The sequence below is a fragment of the Vicia villosa genome, unplaced genomic scaffold (genome assembly GCF_029867415.1).
Source record: "Vicia villosa cultivar HV-30 ecotype Madison, WI unplaced genomic scaffold, Vvil1.0 ctg.000192F_1_1_3_1, whole genome shotgun sequence".
In the NCBI taxonomy this organism is placed as follows: Eukaryota; Viridiplantae; Streptophyta; class Magnoliopsida; order Fabales; family Fabaceae; genus Vicia; species Vicia villosa.
The window spans coordinates 185,206-202,836 of NW_026705062.1; the positions used below are offsets into that span (position 1 = coordinate 185,206).

At 36.4% G+C, this 17,631-nt stretch overlaps 3 protein-coding genes and 1 pseudogene across 3 annotated transcripts; 2 read left to right on the forward strand and 2 right to left on the reverse strand.

Moving 5' to 3' along the window:
• The first annotated feature begins 286 nt into the window (after positions 1–286).
• Positions 287–3,972, forward strand: LOC131625195 (MDIS1-interacting receptor like kinase 2-like; annotated as a pseudogene).
• A 4,200-nt stretch (positions 3,973–8,172) lies between these two features.
• On the reverse strand, positions 8,173–9,806 carry LOC131625187 (benzyl alcohol O-benzoyltransferase-like). The gene is made up of 2 exons (XM_058896082.1): positions 9,369–9,806; positions 8,173–9,276 (listed from the first exon to the last, which is right to left on the reverse strand). Exons 1-2 carry the CDS (start codon positions 9,804–9,806, stop codon positions 8,338–8,340), a joined length of 1,377 nt encoding a protein of 458 aa, XP_058752065.1. The 3' UTR covers positions 8,173–8,337.
• Positions 9,807–12,635: 2,829 nt separating this feature from the next.
• On the forward strand, positions 12,636–15,911 carry LOC131625197 (pentatricopeptide repeat-containing protein At5g16860-like). Its single transcript, XM_058896090.1, has one exon. The coding sequence runs from the start codon at positions 12,668–12,670 to the stop codon at positions 15,230–15,232; it is 2,565 nt and encodes an 854-aa protein (XP_058752073.1). The 5' UTR covers positions 12,636–12,667; the 3' UTR covers positions 15,233–15,911.
• A 57-nt stretch (positions 15,912–15,968) lies between these two features.
• On the reverse strand, positions 15,969–17,631 carry LOC131625198 (uncharacterized). The gene has a single exon (XM_058896091.1). It carries the CDS (start codon positions 17,584–17,586, stop codon positions 16,225–16,227), a length of 1,362 nt encoding a protein of 453 aa, XP_058752074.1. The 5' UTR covers positions 17,587–17,631; the 3' UTR covers positions 15,969–16,224.

Below are 17,631 nucleotides of genomic sequence, written 5' to 3' on the forward strand. Positions count from 1 at the left end.
AAATGCTCTCACTTGATTTATCTGCTCAAACATCATAGTGAGTTTTCAATAATTTGATTTCATTAATTGCACCCATGTCATTAAATCCGCTTTTGTTCCACACTCGTGAAACAGCTTTCCAATGACAAGATATGACTTCCTCACAATGTTAAAGTATCCATGTTCATTCAACACCTCTTTTTTTTCTTTTTCAAAAGTTCATTCCACAATCGTGAAACAACTTTATGAAGACCCTACTTGAAATGAGTGCATCATAATAAGCCTATAATTCCATTATATACTTTCACTAAAATTAACACTACGTTCATTGTGTTCAAAATTTCAAAACTCTTGGGAGGATGCAGCTTTTTCCACTGTCATATCTTCTTTTGTGCCTTTGTATGTTTGTAAATACCACATCACCTGTTCCACACCATATTCAACGCAACGAGGCAGATGCTCTATTGAAGTGGAAACAAAGCTTTGACAGCAATAGCCAGCCTTTGCTTTCATCATGGATTGGTGACAATCCTTGTGGTTGGGAGGGAATCACATGTGATCATCAGTCTAAGTCCATCTATAAGGTAAATCTCACCGATATTGGACTAAAAGGTACGCTTCAGAGTCTCAATTTCTCATCACTTCCAAAACTCCGTACTTTACTTCTAAAAAACAACTTATTCTATGGTGTTATTCCACATCATATTGAAGCATTGTCCAATCTAGACACTCTTGATTTTTCACAAAACAATTTCTATGGTACTATTCCCATTAGCATTTGTAATCTGTCCCAACTCTCATATCTTGATCTTAGTGAGAATCATCATCTCACTGGGATTATTCCATCTGAGATAGGTAGACTGAGAAATCTAAAAAACCTTGATTTTCATAGTTGCAATCTCACAGGGACTATACCAATATCAATAGGAATGTTGACCAATATATCAACTCTCTTGTTATATGATAACACACTTTCAGGCCACATTCCTCGTGAAATTGGAAAGTTATTCAATGTCAAGAAGCTATATTTTGGATGGAATAGTCTTTATGGCTTCATTCCTCAAGAAATTGGTTTTCTAAAAAAAGTCAGTGAACTAGATTTGTCTATGAACAATCTCTTTGGCGCAATCCCTTCTACTATTGGAAACCTGAGCAATTTACATCATCTTTACCTTCATCACAACCATCTCACCGGTAGCATTCCCACTGAAATCGGAAATCTATAACTTCACAACATTTGTGTTGGTGGAAAGTTAAAAAGGTTCACTGCTTCGGCAAATCATTTTACGGGACTGGTTCCAAAGAGTTTGAAAAATTGTTCCAGCCTTTTGAGAGTTAGGCTCCAAAAAAATCAACTAACTGGAAATATAACAGATAGTTTTTGTGTGTATCCACATTTAGATTACTTGGAATTAAGTGATAATCATTTTTATGGCCATCTATCACCAAATTGGGGAAACTGCAAGAATCTCACATCCCTTAAAATTGACAATAATAATTTAACAGGAACAATTCCGTCAGAATTGGGTAGAGCAACAAATTTACATGAACTTAACTTGTCTTCCAATCATCTTACAGGAAGAATTCCAAAGGAGTTAGGTAACTTAGTTTCATTGATCGAACTCTCAATAAGTAACAATCATCTTTTGGGAGAAGTACCTGTACAAATGGCATCATTGCAGCAGCTGAATAACTTGGATCTTTCATCAAACAATTTAAGTGGTTCCATCCCAAAACAACTTGGAAGTTTGTCAATGTTATTGCATTTGAAATTGGGCAAAAATAAGTTTGAGGGAAACATTCCCAGTGAGATTGGAAAACTAAAAGATACTGAAGATCTCGATCTTAGTAGAAATGTTTTGAATGAAACCATACCGGAAATGCTTGGACAGTTATATCGTTTAGAAACATTGAATCTCTCACATAATAAACTTTCTGGTCTCATTCCCTTTAGTTATGGTGATATGTTAGCCTTGACAAATGTTGATATATCATACAATCAATTGGAGGGTCCGATTCCAAGCATTCAGGCCTTCCAAAATGCTTCAATTGAAGCTTTAAGAAATAACAAAGGCTTGTGCGGAAATGTCTCTGGCCTAATGTCTTGCTCAACATCAACTGAAAAATTTCATAGTCGTAAGACCAAGAAAATTTTGATGTTAATTTTATCCCTCACTCTCTGCACTCTGTTGTCAGCATTATTTGTTTATGGGATCAAAATATACTATCATTATCGAGCTTCAAGCACAAGAGAATGCAACCCTAGAGGAGAGTCTCATGATCAAAATATATTTGCAATATGGAGTTTTGATGGAAAATGGTGTATGAGAATATTATCGAAGCCACGGAAGAGTTTGACAACAAGTATCTCATTGGAGATGGAGGACAGGGAAGTGTTTACAGAGCAGAATTGCCTACCGGGCAAGTTGTAGCTGTAAAGAAAATTCATTCATTACAAAATGGAGAAATGTCAAATCTTAAAGCTTTTTCAAGTGAGATAAAAGCTTTAACAGAAAGTCGACATCGAAACATTGTGAAGTTATATGGGTATTGTTCACATCCATTGCATTCTTTTTTGGTTTATGAGTTCTTGGAGAATGGTAGTGTGGATAAGATACTGAAAGACGATGAGCAAGCAACTACGTTTGATTGGAATAAGAGGGTTGATGTCATTAAAGATGTTGCAAATGCTTTATGCTATATGCATCATGATTGTTCCCCTCCAATTGTTCATCGTGATATCTCCAGCAAGAATATTATTTTGGATTCGGAATATGCAGCTCATGTATCAGACTTCGGAACAGCTAAGTTTCTAAATCCTGATTCATCCAACTGGACTTCTTTTGCTGGAACATTTGGATATGCTGCTCCAGGTAAAATTGTTTTGTACTTAACAACTTTATATTTGTATATGTCACTATTGTTTTCGAAACCTTTTTAACACAAGATTAGTCTCATTGTTTGTTATAGAACTTGCATACACAATGGAAGTAAATGAGAAGTGTGATGTGTACAGTTTTGGAGTATTAACCTTGGAAATACTTTTTGGAAAGTACCCTGGAGACTTTGTAGCCACGTTGTTGCAATCAAGTGGTGTAGGTCTGACAATTGATGATTTGTGGTTGATTGATAAGTTGGATCAACGCATCCCTCATCCTATTAAGGATGTTGAGAAAGAAGTGGTGTCGATTATGAAGATTGCGTGTCATTGCATAACCGAGAGTCCACGCAGTCGCCCAACAATGGAACATGTTTGCAAGGAGATTGTAATGTCAAAACCATCTTCAACGGTTGATTTTGTTCGAAAAGGCTCTAATGAAGAAAATAAGTGATTTGGACGATCTTCCATTGATAGAAGGGTAATAATAGGAGTATATTATTAGTATGGTTATTGGGCTTTTAGTAGTATTTGGGCTTTTATGTTATTATTATTATCCATTAAGAATGTTATATAATGTAGTCTCATGGAGACATTTAGAATCAATCAATGAAAATCAAAGTTATCTTTTATCTTTTATTTTAAGTCCTTTTTATTGTTCTTCCTCTTTCCTAGTTTAAACCCTAGTTTAGAACCTTGGTAGGAATTGCTTCCTATCAATTGGTGCTTTCATCCATGTACTCAAATCCTCCTATGGATTATTCTTATCATACACCTTCATTTCCATACCACTCCACCATAGACACCACTCCTACCACACCATCCTTTCCATCTTTTCCATGGGAACTTTTTACACCTTGTTACACTCATGTTGGTTCATCATCACCAAGTTTGTATCCAAATCATGGATACTCACCCCATATACCTAACCCATATCCCCCTTATTCAATAACACATCCTTCATATTCACATGTTTATCCAAATCGGGGTCATGAACCACACAACAACCCACAAACACAACTTTTATCTTCACACCAACCATTCATTCAACAACAAACACTCACCAAGCCCACCTATATGAATAGTTATTACCCAGAAGCCACACAACAATTTCACTTGCCTGAAACTAACTGTCAGTTTCACTACCAAGCCATTTCATCAATCAACCCTGCTCATCAACAATTTAGGCATCCAAATCATCAATCAACCCTGCTCATCAACAATTTAGGCATCCAAATCCTTATAGGGTTAGAAGGGATTTTGAAAAACAATTTCCTGTTTCTCACCCCTGTTTCAAAAAAAAATCATCAAAAACATTCCCAAAACCGCCATTGACTGACAACAAATCACGTTCCAATAACAAACCACATTCGGGATTGTTCAATGGAAGCAAGAAAATGGGCAGTGGAAGGAGAAGAGGGAGCGACAGAAGAAGATACAACAACAACGGAAGCAGTGGAAACCCTAATGTCCGCAAAGGAGGTTCAGTCGCTAGAGAAGCACTTTTCGTGGAAGGCAAATTCTTATCCAATTGGAGCCCTTCCTCCTCCAACCGCAATTCAGAGAAAGAACTTCGGTCAACGGGTGACGATGATTCCTTGGATTTGTCGAAGACTCGAAAGGCATCAGATGTTGATAAGAGATTTTACGAGCTTCAAGATGATCCGCCTATGATTTTGACTTATATTTTGGAATGTGAATCTTCTGCTACAGTTGATAGTTCTTTTATCCTTGATACTGCAGGTTTACACGTATCTTATGATGCTGGTTGGAATATTCCGAATGCAAATCAAACCCTCGTTTACTCCATCGACAACCAACTTGGAGATCTAATACCTGAATGTGTCGAAGAATTGTGGAAACAACAAGTTGCAGATTTACGGTATGCAGTTTCGGATACTAATGAGGATTTGTCTAGTAAGCTGGAAAATTTTATAATAGGGTTTGGAAGAATGAGAAATAATAAAGGCAATGTGGGTCATGAATTGAGGCTATCTAATCAGATTGATCACCCTGGTCCACCCTCTGGGAGTAATCTTCATTCTGATTATGACGATATTCATGTGGTTGGAGAATCTGATAGCGAATTTGCCGATGTTGCCAAAGGTTGGGCTTCAGTTCAGAGCATTCCAAGAATGGTGAAGCTTGATAAGAAGACTGGTAGAAACTTACTTCAATGGTCTGTTACGGGAAAGGAGAGTTTGAGATTAAGAAGTGGTGAATTTAAAAATTTGAAGGTTAAGCTAGGGGCAGTGTTGTCAAAAGATATTGAAACTGCTGCGCAGTTGGATGTTGTAGCTGAATTTGAGATTGAAGCTTTGGAGAAAATAGCTCAATCCAATGTGGAGTATGAGACGACTGGTGGCATTGATTGTAAGCAAGCCCAGCTTATAATGAAGTACGAGAGAGAAAATAGTTCAACTTTATGTACAGGCTCGACGAATAAGGCATCTGCTACGATTAATGCTTCTTATTCGCTGTCTTATGCTGCTGCTAAAGCTCCACATCGGCTGAGTGCTGCTATTAGCAACTTCAAACATGACTTGGTGGAAAGTAGTTCTTCTGGCGGAAAGATTCCCAAAACTTCCATTCATAAAAAATCATGGAAGAGTTGCGTAGCTCAAGTTCACATCAGGCAACTCATGCGAAGTTTAGAACTACCAAAACAGCGGGTTGTCGACGAACCCGTTCTTTATGAGTGGCGTCTCATAGGATTTGATCTCAAGAAGCTTATTTCGATTTTCGCAAATTTGCTACTTCATGTATTTCGGGTTTTTGACCCTGGACCATGCCATCCGCGACATTACCGTGTTGGATATGGTTTGACATTGACGGAAGACACAGTGAACACTACCAATTCAATCTATGGGAACATTGAGGTTGCAGTATATATGGAAGCTTCTGAAATGTCTCCAAAGGCTTTTTCGGCTTTCTGCAGAGTGGGTTTCCATCTGGTTCATCAAAAGAAATGGTCTGAGGCTTTCCTTGGATGTATCGTCGTCGGCGTCCCCTTTTCCGTTCAGAGGCTCGACACTGAAGCTGTTGTTACTATCATTGTTGGAAAAGCTTTTCAGATTTTTAACTGTGCAAAGCTTCCTTTGGTTGTCGTTGGTCCTCAACTTCCTAAGAAGATTGGTACTCTTGCTTCGTATCGCGATTATACTCTTACTGCATATGGAAACAACATTGGTGTTTTCAAGAGAGCACACCAGGTTGCAACTTGGACCAGCCATAATGCGAAGGTTAAATCGCTACTGTTGTTTGAAGAATATATAGTTAGTCTTGATGCTGAGGGAGGAATATTACTAGAACCTTCAACAATTGGGAGAAACAAGAGATTTCTAGAGATATTTTTTCCTGAAAGAAGCTTAACAGTTCTTGAAACAGTAGCCAACATTGGTCTTGAACTCGACATGCGGTCTATACGCAGAACATGTACAAAAGCCTTATGCATAACCCTTGTTGGGATCAGTGTCTCATTTGTACTTGGTATAGGCACTTCAGTTTTTCTTCGCATGATGATATCCAACGATGTTAATCTAGCTGCCTTCCTCGTCTTCATGGGCGTTTCTCTTTCGATTACCGCCTTTCCTGTACTCACTCGCATCCTAGTTGAGCTCAAACTCCTGACAACCGATGTCGGTCGTATGGCAAGATCAGCCGGTGTTGTCAATGATGTTGCAGCATGGATACTGCTTATTCTTGCCATTTGCTCTTTCGGGATCAAACACTTCCCCTCTTGTTTCCCTGTGGGTCCTGCTCTGTGGTGCGGGTTTTACCGTCTCTCCAATACCGAAGAATGTTGTTTTGGTGCCTATGTATTTGCTGCTATTGATCAAGCAATTAGTGACAGTATGGATTTGAATTTTGTTTCTGTTATTGGAAGTACTAGTACAAATTCTGAAGCAAATTTTTCATATGAGGTTTCAATAGGTGCATTTCATGCACTTACTAGAGAAGCTAACAGTATGCTAAAGAGATTTCGTTGAATGAGATTGAACCTGGTCCGCCGACTATTCTTGTTTTAGAACCTTGAGGACAAGGTTCATGTGAACCCCGCGGCAATGATAGAAGGGTAATAATAGGAGTATATTATTAGTATGGTTATTGGGCTTTTAGTAGTATTTGGGCTTTTATGTTATTATTATTATCCATTAAGAATGTTATATAATGTAGTCTCATGGAGACATTTAGAATCAATCAATGAAAATCAAAGTTATCTTTTATCTTTTATTTTAAGTCCTTTTTATTGTTCTTCCTCTTTCCTAGTTTAAACCCTAGTTTAGAACCTTGGTAGGAATTGCTTCCTATCATCCATCCTTTTTACTACAGGATAAATATTTGTATTGAGAATGTATAGCTAAAATTTAATGTTCTGTTGAGAAAAAGAAGGAAAAAAATTGGAGATGGAGAATGTATTGCTCTGTTGGTGTAGCTTTGTTGTATGAGTTAGTGTGCTTGTTTTACCTTTTTTTTAATTATTATCACTTTCTCTATATTTGTAAATCTCTTTTCAGCTTATTTTCTATGGTAGGTCACACATTTTTATTTCTTAAAACGTCATACCTCTGTTATTTTTTGTTTCTGATTTGTATTGGTAAATTTCTTTAAACCTTCTTCTATATTCTCTAATTAATTTTACTTTGATTTCAATTTTGTTTACATGTTCTTAATATGTATACTTAAAAAAAAAAATACTTAAAGCAGACATGAGTCGGTATGAATATAAGCGACTATGACAGTAAGGTCTATAGGGCGGCATACTATCAAGTAGGTCGGATATATCTTCTCTAGTCGGATCATGTCCTCTACTCGGCAAGACCCTCAAGTTGGAGGGATTCTCCATCATTCACCTCGGTAGCCGGGAGTCCTAGTCGGCTATGACGGTTGCGGATTTCTGATACACTGAGGCCGTTTCGAGCGTTACGTTTCTTAAATGGAGGGCGGCAGAGGTTATAATAGTTGCCATTAGTGAGGAACTTCAAGGGTCACTTCATTAATGTTGTGGTTCATCATTCTGGAGGTATAAATAGGACTCCCGATCGAGAGGTAAGCAAGACATGCTTTAATCTTGAGCTCACGCATACAATTATCGTGTGGCTCAAATCCCTAAAGATACTTAGTCTAATCTATTCAGTTACGACCACAGAGAATTTGCTTCCAGGAGGTATCCAAACGTGTTTTACAGGAAGCAATATATATAGAGAGAGAGAGAAGAGATTATACTCCATATTGAGAAAAAAGATTTTATTAACGTGAAGTTGCTCATATTTATAGGCAACCAAAATCCAAAACATACAATTACACTTTGACACAACAATTATACGATGTATTTGACTTTGTCGAATACAGCTGACTCTACAGTTCAGTTCAACTAGATCGAACATACTATAGTCAAATATAGACTTAAAACACTAAATTATTAGCTTCTAACAGTGGTTTGGGATACAAAGAAAATTCAAACAAACATTTTTTATGGACTACAATGAAGAAATAGTGATACCAGATTTTGGATTATTCTTAGTAAGCTGGTTAATGTTTCTCTTAAGTAAATTATCCGTCTCTTTTATCAACCTCTCCATGGCATGAGATGGGAGAAAAAATGGTATAATCAAACCATCCTCCCCTTTAGCATTTTTGAAAGGTATATGAAAGCCAGCAATACCACCATCTCCTGTTCTAGCCGGTCCTCCATAAACAGCTTTCCCCCAACCAAAATCTACCTCTCTAAATCCAGCACGTGTCACATCAGTAACTAGATACAATCCCTCCACTGTATAACCAGGTCGACCCTTGATGACCATTAAGTCCGCAATTGAACGCATATACTCTTGTGTGACATTTGCTTTTGCCATCTTAACTAAATCCAAAGCATACGCCAAGGGATTTTCAGTTAGTTTTCCTGCAGTTGTAACTGCAGCAGGTTTCGCTAGAGCGTTACCATAGTAACCATTTGGTAGCAGTAGGTTTACATGTTTGCTCCGCGCATTGACAATGCAGATTATACGAACTTCTTCATTAGGATTTAGTTGTAATGCTATAGTACGACAACGCCAAAAGTAAGCGGCGATGATTTCAAAATTCGAGTATTGTTGTCGTTGGCAAGGTGGAAGAAGAGAGCGAATTGCAGCTACCTCAGTAGGACCAAAGAAGAAAGTGTGGTGAACCATGTCATCGAAGGGAATGAGGTTTTCTTTTTTGTCGGGCGCTCTTTCATATTCACGGTGAGTGCACGTCACTCTTGGTGGATCCCTTGCATTTAGAAGCTCTCTGCACCACACTGGTGAGATTGAAGGTTTGTCCATTCCGCGAGTTGTTTCTCCTAAGGCGCTCATGAATTGAACTAAACCTGGCGCGTCACTCATTGTATGGTTTAAACGAAGCGCGAAAATGAAACCACCACACTTTAGACGTGTTACCTGCAGGTATTTACAATTCAAGTATGTGAATGAACTATCCATGAATAGATCTCACTGTAATGTTATATATGAGAAAATCAAATATACAATACCTGAACAAGCAGCAGTGGAGTATTAAGCAAATCTGAAGAACCAGGAACATCATAAAGAAGCTCATTCAATAAAGGAAATGGAGGATGAAGAGCATCACCAAATTGTTTAAGAGTAACATCAGCATCAGCTTCAATGAACAATACACCTTCTTCATTACAGTCAACCATAAGTTTCCTACCGGGACCTTCCCTCAATCTGCCTGCAAATGGATAGTAAAACACAAGTGTTTTTGCCAATGCTTTTCGAATAACTTCAACAGGGTCTTTCCCTATCATATTTGGATCATAGCTGTAAAATTGTATAACTGGAATTTGTAAACGTAAACCATCTTGGTCATCAATGTCTGAAAGTAATTTGGTTTCATGAGGTGTTGGTTTTGCAGGTGTTATAAGTTCAGGTGCACGCCTTCTCACCGTGAATACCAGAGATTGGGCCATGATTATGAACTAATGAGGAAAGTACTGAATATGAGTATATGTAATGGAATGAAAGGGATTTGTTCCAGATAAACCTATATATTATATATATACTTTGAATTTTAAAACATATTTTATTCCTGCACAGAGATTCTTCTTTTATTTCATTTATATAGTAATGTTTTAATTAATTTGTATAGTGAAAAATGATTTCTGTCTCTGCTGGATGAAGAGATTTACTAAATATTTGTAAGTGTAGAAAGGGAACAAGGCCATATGCATGTTGATGGAGTTTCGTTTATGGCAATTATATTAGTCTGTCATTTAGTTTTATATTATCAAATTAGCATTAATTACTGGTCGAGTGTATCGCTGGTGAGTGAACTCGCAATTGGAATATCAATTTTATTATATACATTGATCAATGACCTTATTAATATTATTAAGGGTCAATGATGCATATGCCTATCCCAAATACATACGTAAGTAAAAGTATGGAAGAATTCTCGATCGGGCAAGATGACAGCTTCAAGTCCTAGCTTTAGATGAAAATATCCAGTTTTAAGGGATTTGCTGTCACTATCTATCGTGTATCATCGTGTTTTTTTTGTTGTGTATTAATTGAAAAAACTCCAAGTTTCATATTGTTTAGAATATATTCTTTACCTAGTTTATTTTATTATATAAGGGCACATGTTTCATTCTAAAACACATCAAAAAACTTTTTTTTTTTCATTTTTTCTTTATCGCTCTCATAATCTCGCGTCTTTTAAATTGTTGAAGCGTTAATTTCTCCCCTTTTCATTCTACTCGTTAAATTTTTTGAATACTTTCTTGAATTATTAGTTTCTCTTCGTTTAAGTTGAGAAATGGTCAAATATAATTTTTGGATGGAAATTTCTTTACCCACCTCCCTCTTTTCTTGGCCACCTCTGGTGAAAAACCCAAAATACCCTCACTTCGGAAATGCATTTCCGAAACGCTTATTTTTTTTTCAAAATTTGTCTTATTTCAGAAATGCACTTCCGAAAATACGAAAAAAAGTGTTTTCGGAGATGCATTTCCGAAAACACCCCTTTTTGGATTTTCGGAAATGCATTTCCGAAAACACCTTTTTTTTAGGAGGGGTGTCTTCGGATATACACTTCCGAATTTTTTTTGGGAGGGGGGTGTCTTCCGATATACACTTCGGAAATATTCCAAGACCAAATTGGTCTGGGAATGTTTCGGATATACACTTCCGAAAGAATTGAATAATTATTAAAAAATTAAAATCAAGGTGAATAAATACAATTAATAGGTATAAAATCAAGGTGAATCAATACAATTAATAGGTATAAAATTTCCTAAATAATTTTAAAGTTAAAAATTATTTTACTAACTTATATAAATCAAAAACATCTTAATTTCATAAGTGAATTTTGAATTATTTAAAATTAAAAATAATATATAAATATAAATATAATATATATATATATATATATATTATAAATTAAAACACTCATTGTTTTAATTTTTATAATTATTATATAAATGTATAAATATATTTATAATTAATATATAATAATTATTATATAAATATATAATAATTTTTATAAATATATAATAATTATTATAATTATTATATAAATATATAAATTAAAACACTCATTTTTTTTAATTATTTTTGTAAATATATAAATATATAATTATTATTATTATAAATATCTAAATATATAAATAAAAAATTATAACTCATTTTGTAAGTGAAATTATTTTAATTATTTTAATTAAAATTATTTTAAATTTTAAAATATGAATCAAAATAGAAATATATAATAATTATTATTCATAACTCATAAATTATATCAAAATATATAATTATTATTATTCATTACTCATAAATTATATCAAATTTATGATAATTGAATTAATTAATATCCTAAAATTAATTTTTGGGATTTTTTTAGATTTTTTTTGTTGTTTCGGAGAATTAGTCAAAATCATAATTTTTGGGATTTTTTCGGAAATGCACTTCCGAAGTCTGGAAAAATTTAGAAAAAAAAATATTTCGAAAATGCATTTCCAAAGCGGGGTAAAATGGGGTTTTCGCTGGGGGTGACCCCCATAGGAGGGTGGATAAAGAAAAAATCTTTTTGGGTTCTCTTTAGAGTTATTTGAATTTCTGTACCATCAGAGGGTGTAGGAAAATACTTTACATAAACAGAGTCATAACACTTATACTTATACAGAACCAATCACATTTTTTTTTATTAATTAAAAATTAAAATTTAAATTGTCTCTCTCCTCTTTTATCTCAACCACCTGTATGCCAATTAAAAACGAAATTAAAATTTAAATAAATTTAAATTCTCTCTTTTCTTTAGTTGTTCTTAAATATATTAATTTAAGTTCGTGTTGGCACAAGTATTTCTCGTATTTCTCGTATTTCTATATAGAGCACAAAATCTATTTTGTTCTTAGTGTATGTTTGGTTTGGCTTTTGGAAGGGTCAAAAGCACTTCTATAGATGTAGAATTGATTTTGAGTGATTTAAAGATGTTTGTTTAGGCAAAAGTAGAATTGATTCTGTCTCCAGAATTGATTCTACTTGAAGTTAGAATTTGTAGCTTCTGCCTCCAGAATTGATTCTGGATGTTTTTTACACTGAAATTTATTATTCAACTCACTTTTACATAAATGTATTCAAACATAAATCAATTCTGCTAAACTCAATTCTGATAGAATCAATTCTACCAAACTCAATTCTACTAGAATCAATTCTGTCAGCCGCGAATCCAAACACACCCTTAGACATGACTAAGCACAACGTTTGTTGGTGTATATAGTGAAGAAGACTCAGTTATTGAATGCTTCGCGGTTCCACCAACATTTGAATTAGCATGCTCTTACGCTTCCTTCCATTCAACTCAAAACCACTACTTATCATCAATACCCACCATCTCCTCTCATATCATTCCACCACTACAACCCCAACAATTTCAACACAACTATGCAAAACCTCAATCCAATCAAAACTACTCCATCAACAATACATCGTACACGGTCATACCTTAAACTACACAAACATCACCAACCTCATCGCCAATTACATTTCCTCAAATTCCACCACAAACGCTATTTTACTTCTCGAAAGCCTCACACCATCTCACTCATCAGTTTTCTGGTGGAACCAACTTATACGAAACGCACTTCACCGCAACTCCCCTCACATTGCTTTGACTCTTTTTCGTCGTATGAAAACACTCAACTGGACACCTGATCATTACACATTCCCGTTTGTTTTCAAAGCTTGCGGCGAAATTTCGTGTTTAAATCTCGGTTGTTCGATTCATGGCTTCGTATTGAGATCGGGTTTTGATTCTAATGTGTTTGTTTGTAATGCGGTTGTTTCGATGTATGGTAAATGTAATGCGCTTGTTTATGCGCGTAAGGTGTTTGATGAATTGTGTAGTAGAGGGATTTGTGATTTGGTGTCGTGGAATTCGATTGTGTCGGCTTATTCGCATTGTTTTGTTCCGAAAGTTGCGGTTTTGCTTTTTCGTGAAATGACGGTGGGTTATGGGTTGTTGCCGGATGCTGTTGGTGTTGTTAATATACTTCCTGTTTGTGGTTTTCTTGGTTTAGGGTTGCTTGGGAAACAGGTTCATGGTTTTGGTGTTAGAACTGGGTTGGTTGATGATGTCTTTGTTGGGAATGCTTTGGTTGATATGTATGCGAAATGTGGGAAAATGGCGGATGCTAATAAGGTTTTTGAGAGGATGGGGTTTAAGGATGTTGTTACTTGGAATGCTATGGTTACTGGGTATTCTCAAACTGGTAGATTTGAGGATGCACTTTCTTTGTTTGAGAAAATGAGGGAGGAGGAAATTGAGTTGGATGTTGTTACTTGGAGTTCTGTTATTTCTGGGTATGCTCAGAAAGGGTTTGGTTGTGAAGCAATGAATGTGTTTAGGGAAATGTGTGGATGTGGTTGTCGTCCTAATGTGGTTACTCTCGTGTCGTTGCTTTCAGGCTGTGCGTCTGTTGGAGCATTGCTTCATGGAAAAGAAAGTCATTGTTATGCAATTAAATTTATTCTCAAGGGAGGAGATTATGATGATGATGATTTGATGGTGATTAATGCTTTAATTGATATGTATGCTAAGTGTCGGAGTTTAGAAGTGGCTCGTGCGATGTTTGATGAAATATGTCCTAAAGATAGGGATGTGGTGACTTGGACTGTGATGATCGGAGGATATGCTCAGCATGGTGATGCCAATCATGCCCTGCAGCTTTTCTCTGAAATGTTTAAAATTGATAAGTGTATAGTTCCTAATGATTTTACTATATCTTGTGTGCTCATGGCTTGTGCTCGTTTGGCGGCGTTGAGGTTTGGTAAGCAAATTCATGCTTATGTGTTGAGAAGAAGTCGTATTGATTCAGATGTTCTGTTTGTGGCTAATTGTCTCATAGACATGTATTCTAAATCTGGAGATGTAGATACTGCTCGAGTTGTTTTTGACAACATCCCAAAGAGAAACGCCGTCTCTTGGACCTCGTTACTCACGGGGTATGGCTTGCATGGACGCAGCGAAGATGCTCTCCGTGTTTTTGATGAGATGAGGGAAGTGTCTCTAGTGCCTGATGGCATAACCTTTCTCGTATTGCTTTATACTTGTAGTCATTCGGGAATGACGGATCGTGGAATTGATTTGTTTTATAGAATGAGAAAAGATTTTGGGGTTGATCCCGGAGCAGAGCATTATGCTTGTATGGTTGATCTTTTGGGTCGGGCTGGTCGTCTAGGTGAAGCTATGAGACTCATTAATGATATGCCGATGGAACCAACATCAGTGGTGTGGGTGTCATTGCTTAGTGCTTGTAGGATACACTCAAATGTAGAACTTGGCGAATTTGCGGCAAAAAAGTTGTTAGAATTGGAGGCCGATAATGACGGGTCATATACATTACTTTCAAACATATATGCTAATGCTAGACGCTGGAAAGATGTGGCTAGGGTTAGATATTTGATGAAACGTACTGGAATCAAGAAAAGACCTGGTTGCAGCTGGGTCCAAGGAAGGAAAGGCATGGAAACCTTCTATGTTGGAGACAGAACTCACTCACAATCTCAGGAGATATATGAAACACTTGCAGATTTGATTCAGCGCATTAAGGCCATTGGGTATGTTCCACAGACAAGCTTTGCTCTTCATGATGTGGATGATGAAGAAAAAGGTGACCTACTTTTTGAACACAGTGAGAAGTTGGCTCTTGCCTATGCCATCTTAACACTGCCCAGAGGAGCACCTATTCGAATCACTAAGAATTTACGCATTTGTGGTGATTGCCATAGTGCTATAACCTACATATCCCTGATCGTAGAACATGAGATCATACTAAGAGACTCTAGTCGCTTCCATCATTTCAAAAATGGATCCTGCTCGTGCAAAGGGTACTGGTGAAAATGAAATCAGACAATTTCATTCAGTATAGCTTTTTGGCATTTGCTATGAGAGATGTAATATAATCTTCTTTGACTATACATCACATATTTACAGATACGTCTTGATTGGATAGAGAAGAGTGCTTATAGCAAATGATTTATTTCATTGAACATAAGTAATTTTTTTTAGTACTACAATCTGTTGGTGACTTCTCCTGATATATGTTTCACATTTATGGTAAAGCCTACGGGCTACGGCACTTGTCTACTGGAATTCAGGAATTGTAATACTGCAATTCTACTTCTAGGATAACTTATCTACTTGAAGGACCGGAGATTCAGGTACCTCATAGGCTTATATGTTCAAAGAGATAAGATTTGCTGCACTTCTTACTACGATTGGGGTGTGAAGTAAATCTAGACAATATGAACAGTGGAATATTAAAAAAGAATTATGAACCAAAAGAGAAAATAGGTAATTTGTGTATCTTCACTTGATCAATTTTTTCTAGTTATTTCTTCATTTATTCTTTTTAAAGATACTTGCCCTTTTGTTAGGCCACGAGCATTACATGTAAAATAATAGGTGGCTTGTGAAAAGGAGGTGGTTTACTATTTTAGAGGTTTCTGAAGAGTGAAGACATGTGTCCGAATAATCAGCAATAAATTGTGACTAAATCTATTCTGCCCTTGACCTATATTCAAAATAGATTCTCACTCAATATTCAAATGTATTGATTTCAGTTTTGAATTGATTTGAGATATAATTAGTATGTATCATAAAATATACTAATAACCATGATACAAACATTTTCTTGCACAATAGCTCTAAGACATCATAGATCACTGAGAGTACTTAAGGAAAGAAATACATAGTACTTCATATTCCATTAACCTATAAATACAACTAAACAATTCGACCTAATACTTATTTTGACACATGAAACCACATGTAGACTCAACTCACATCTTATAGAAGAAATATGTAGAAAACCACAAAAAGCTACATTACTACTTTACAAGACCTAAATTGAGGATACCCCATGAAGTATTAGGCCAAGATTTCTCTTTTGCCTTCATCAACAAAACTCTAGTCCATGAAATCCAACCTTCCCAAGAAACCCTTTTATCCCAAGGACATCCCCACTCAAGCAAAAGAATCAATCCTCTCTCAGCTTCTCTCTCACCCTCTTCAAATCTCCCCTTTGTCAAATAAACTTGACTCAACACTACATGTGGCTCTCCCACAAAAGGGTTTTTCTCAACACTCTTCACCAACAACTCCTCAATCTTCCCCAACCCTTCTTCACAATTCAATGCTTCCCAATACAAATCCCTTGCAACTATTTGATCCCCAGCATCCAAAACCTTTGAACATTTATCGAAAACCGGCGGCAAAACCAACTCAATATCCTCATCTCTCTCACAATCAACATTAACTCTTCCTTCTCCTACTCCAACACTTTTCTTCTTCTCTTCCAAGAAAATCTCTTCCTCCCTCAAAATCAAATTATAAACCGCTCCCATTCTCGAAATCGAATTCAACCATAAACCCGGCTTACCATTTCCCGGCCAAACAGCACCAAAATTGTTCCCTTTAAACTCAAGCCTCCCATCAAAATTCTCAAACAACATATCCTGAAAACCAAAAAGCTGATCACTAAAATCAGCCATAGTCATCATAACAAAAACCGCCACAACCCTCCTCGAAACCCTCACATCTTCACCAGTTCTAATATGCTTCACTTTCACCCCATCAACAGGAACAAGACCCTGCAGTTTCTTCCTCCATCTTTCATCCCTATTAAAACTCCCCTTCTCCTTTGCATCCCTCAAAGACAACTCCGATTTTTCAAGATCATCACAAAGCTCCTTATCAGTGTAATGAAAAAGAAGATCATCATGAATCATAGTCTGTCTAGGAACAACACAGAACAAATGAATCAAACGTTCTGCTTCTACTCCAACGTGTTCCCGGACTATTTCGCGAGAGGTTGAAGGGTCGAAGATGGCGAGGTTAACGTAGGAATTGGAGTATGCTGAGTGGAAGAGGCCACAGAGAGAGACTGAGTATGGGGATTTCCAGAGATGGAGGATTCTGAAAATGTCGACAAGGTGTTGAAGGAAAGTACCGTGTTTGTGCCAACATTCTGATGCACCACGGGAGTGGAGGATGGTTATTAAGGAAGAGAGGTTGGTGTTGATGGAGGTGAGTTCGTTACGGATGAAGGGTTTAGCGGAGGTTAAGAGGGTTTCGAGGTATTCACTTGAATTTGACATGATCGTAGAAAGATGAATAATGTTGGAACTTGGAAGTGAAAAGATGAATTTAATGTGGTGGTTCCGTGTTGGTGTTGTGTTGTTGGATGACATAAAGATGATGAGAACGGATCCAAGTAGTAATGAGAAGGCAGTGAA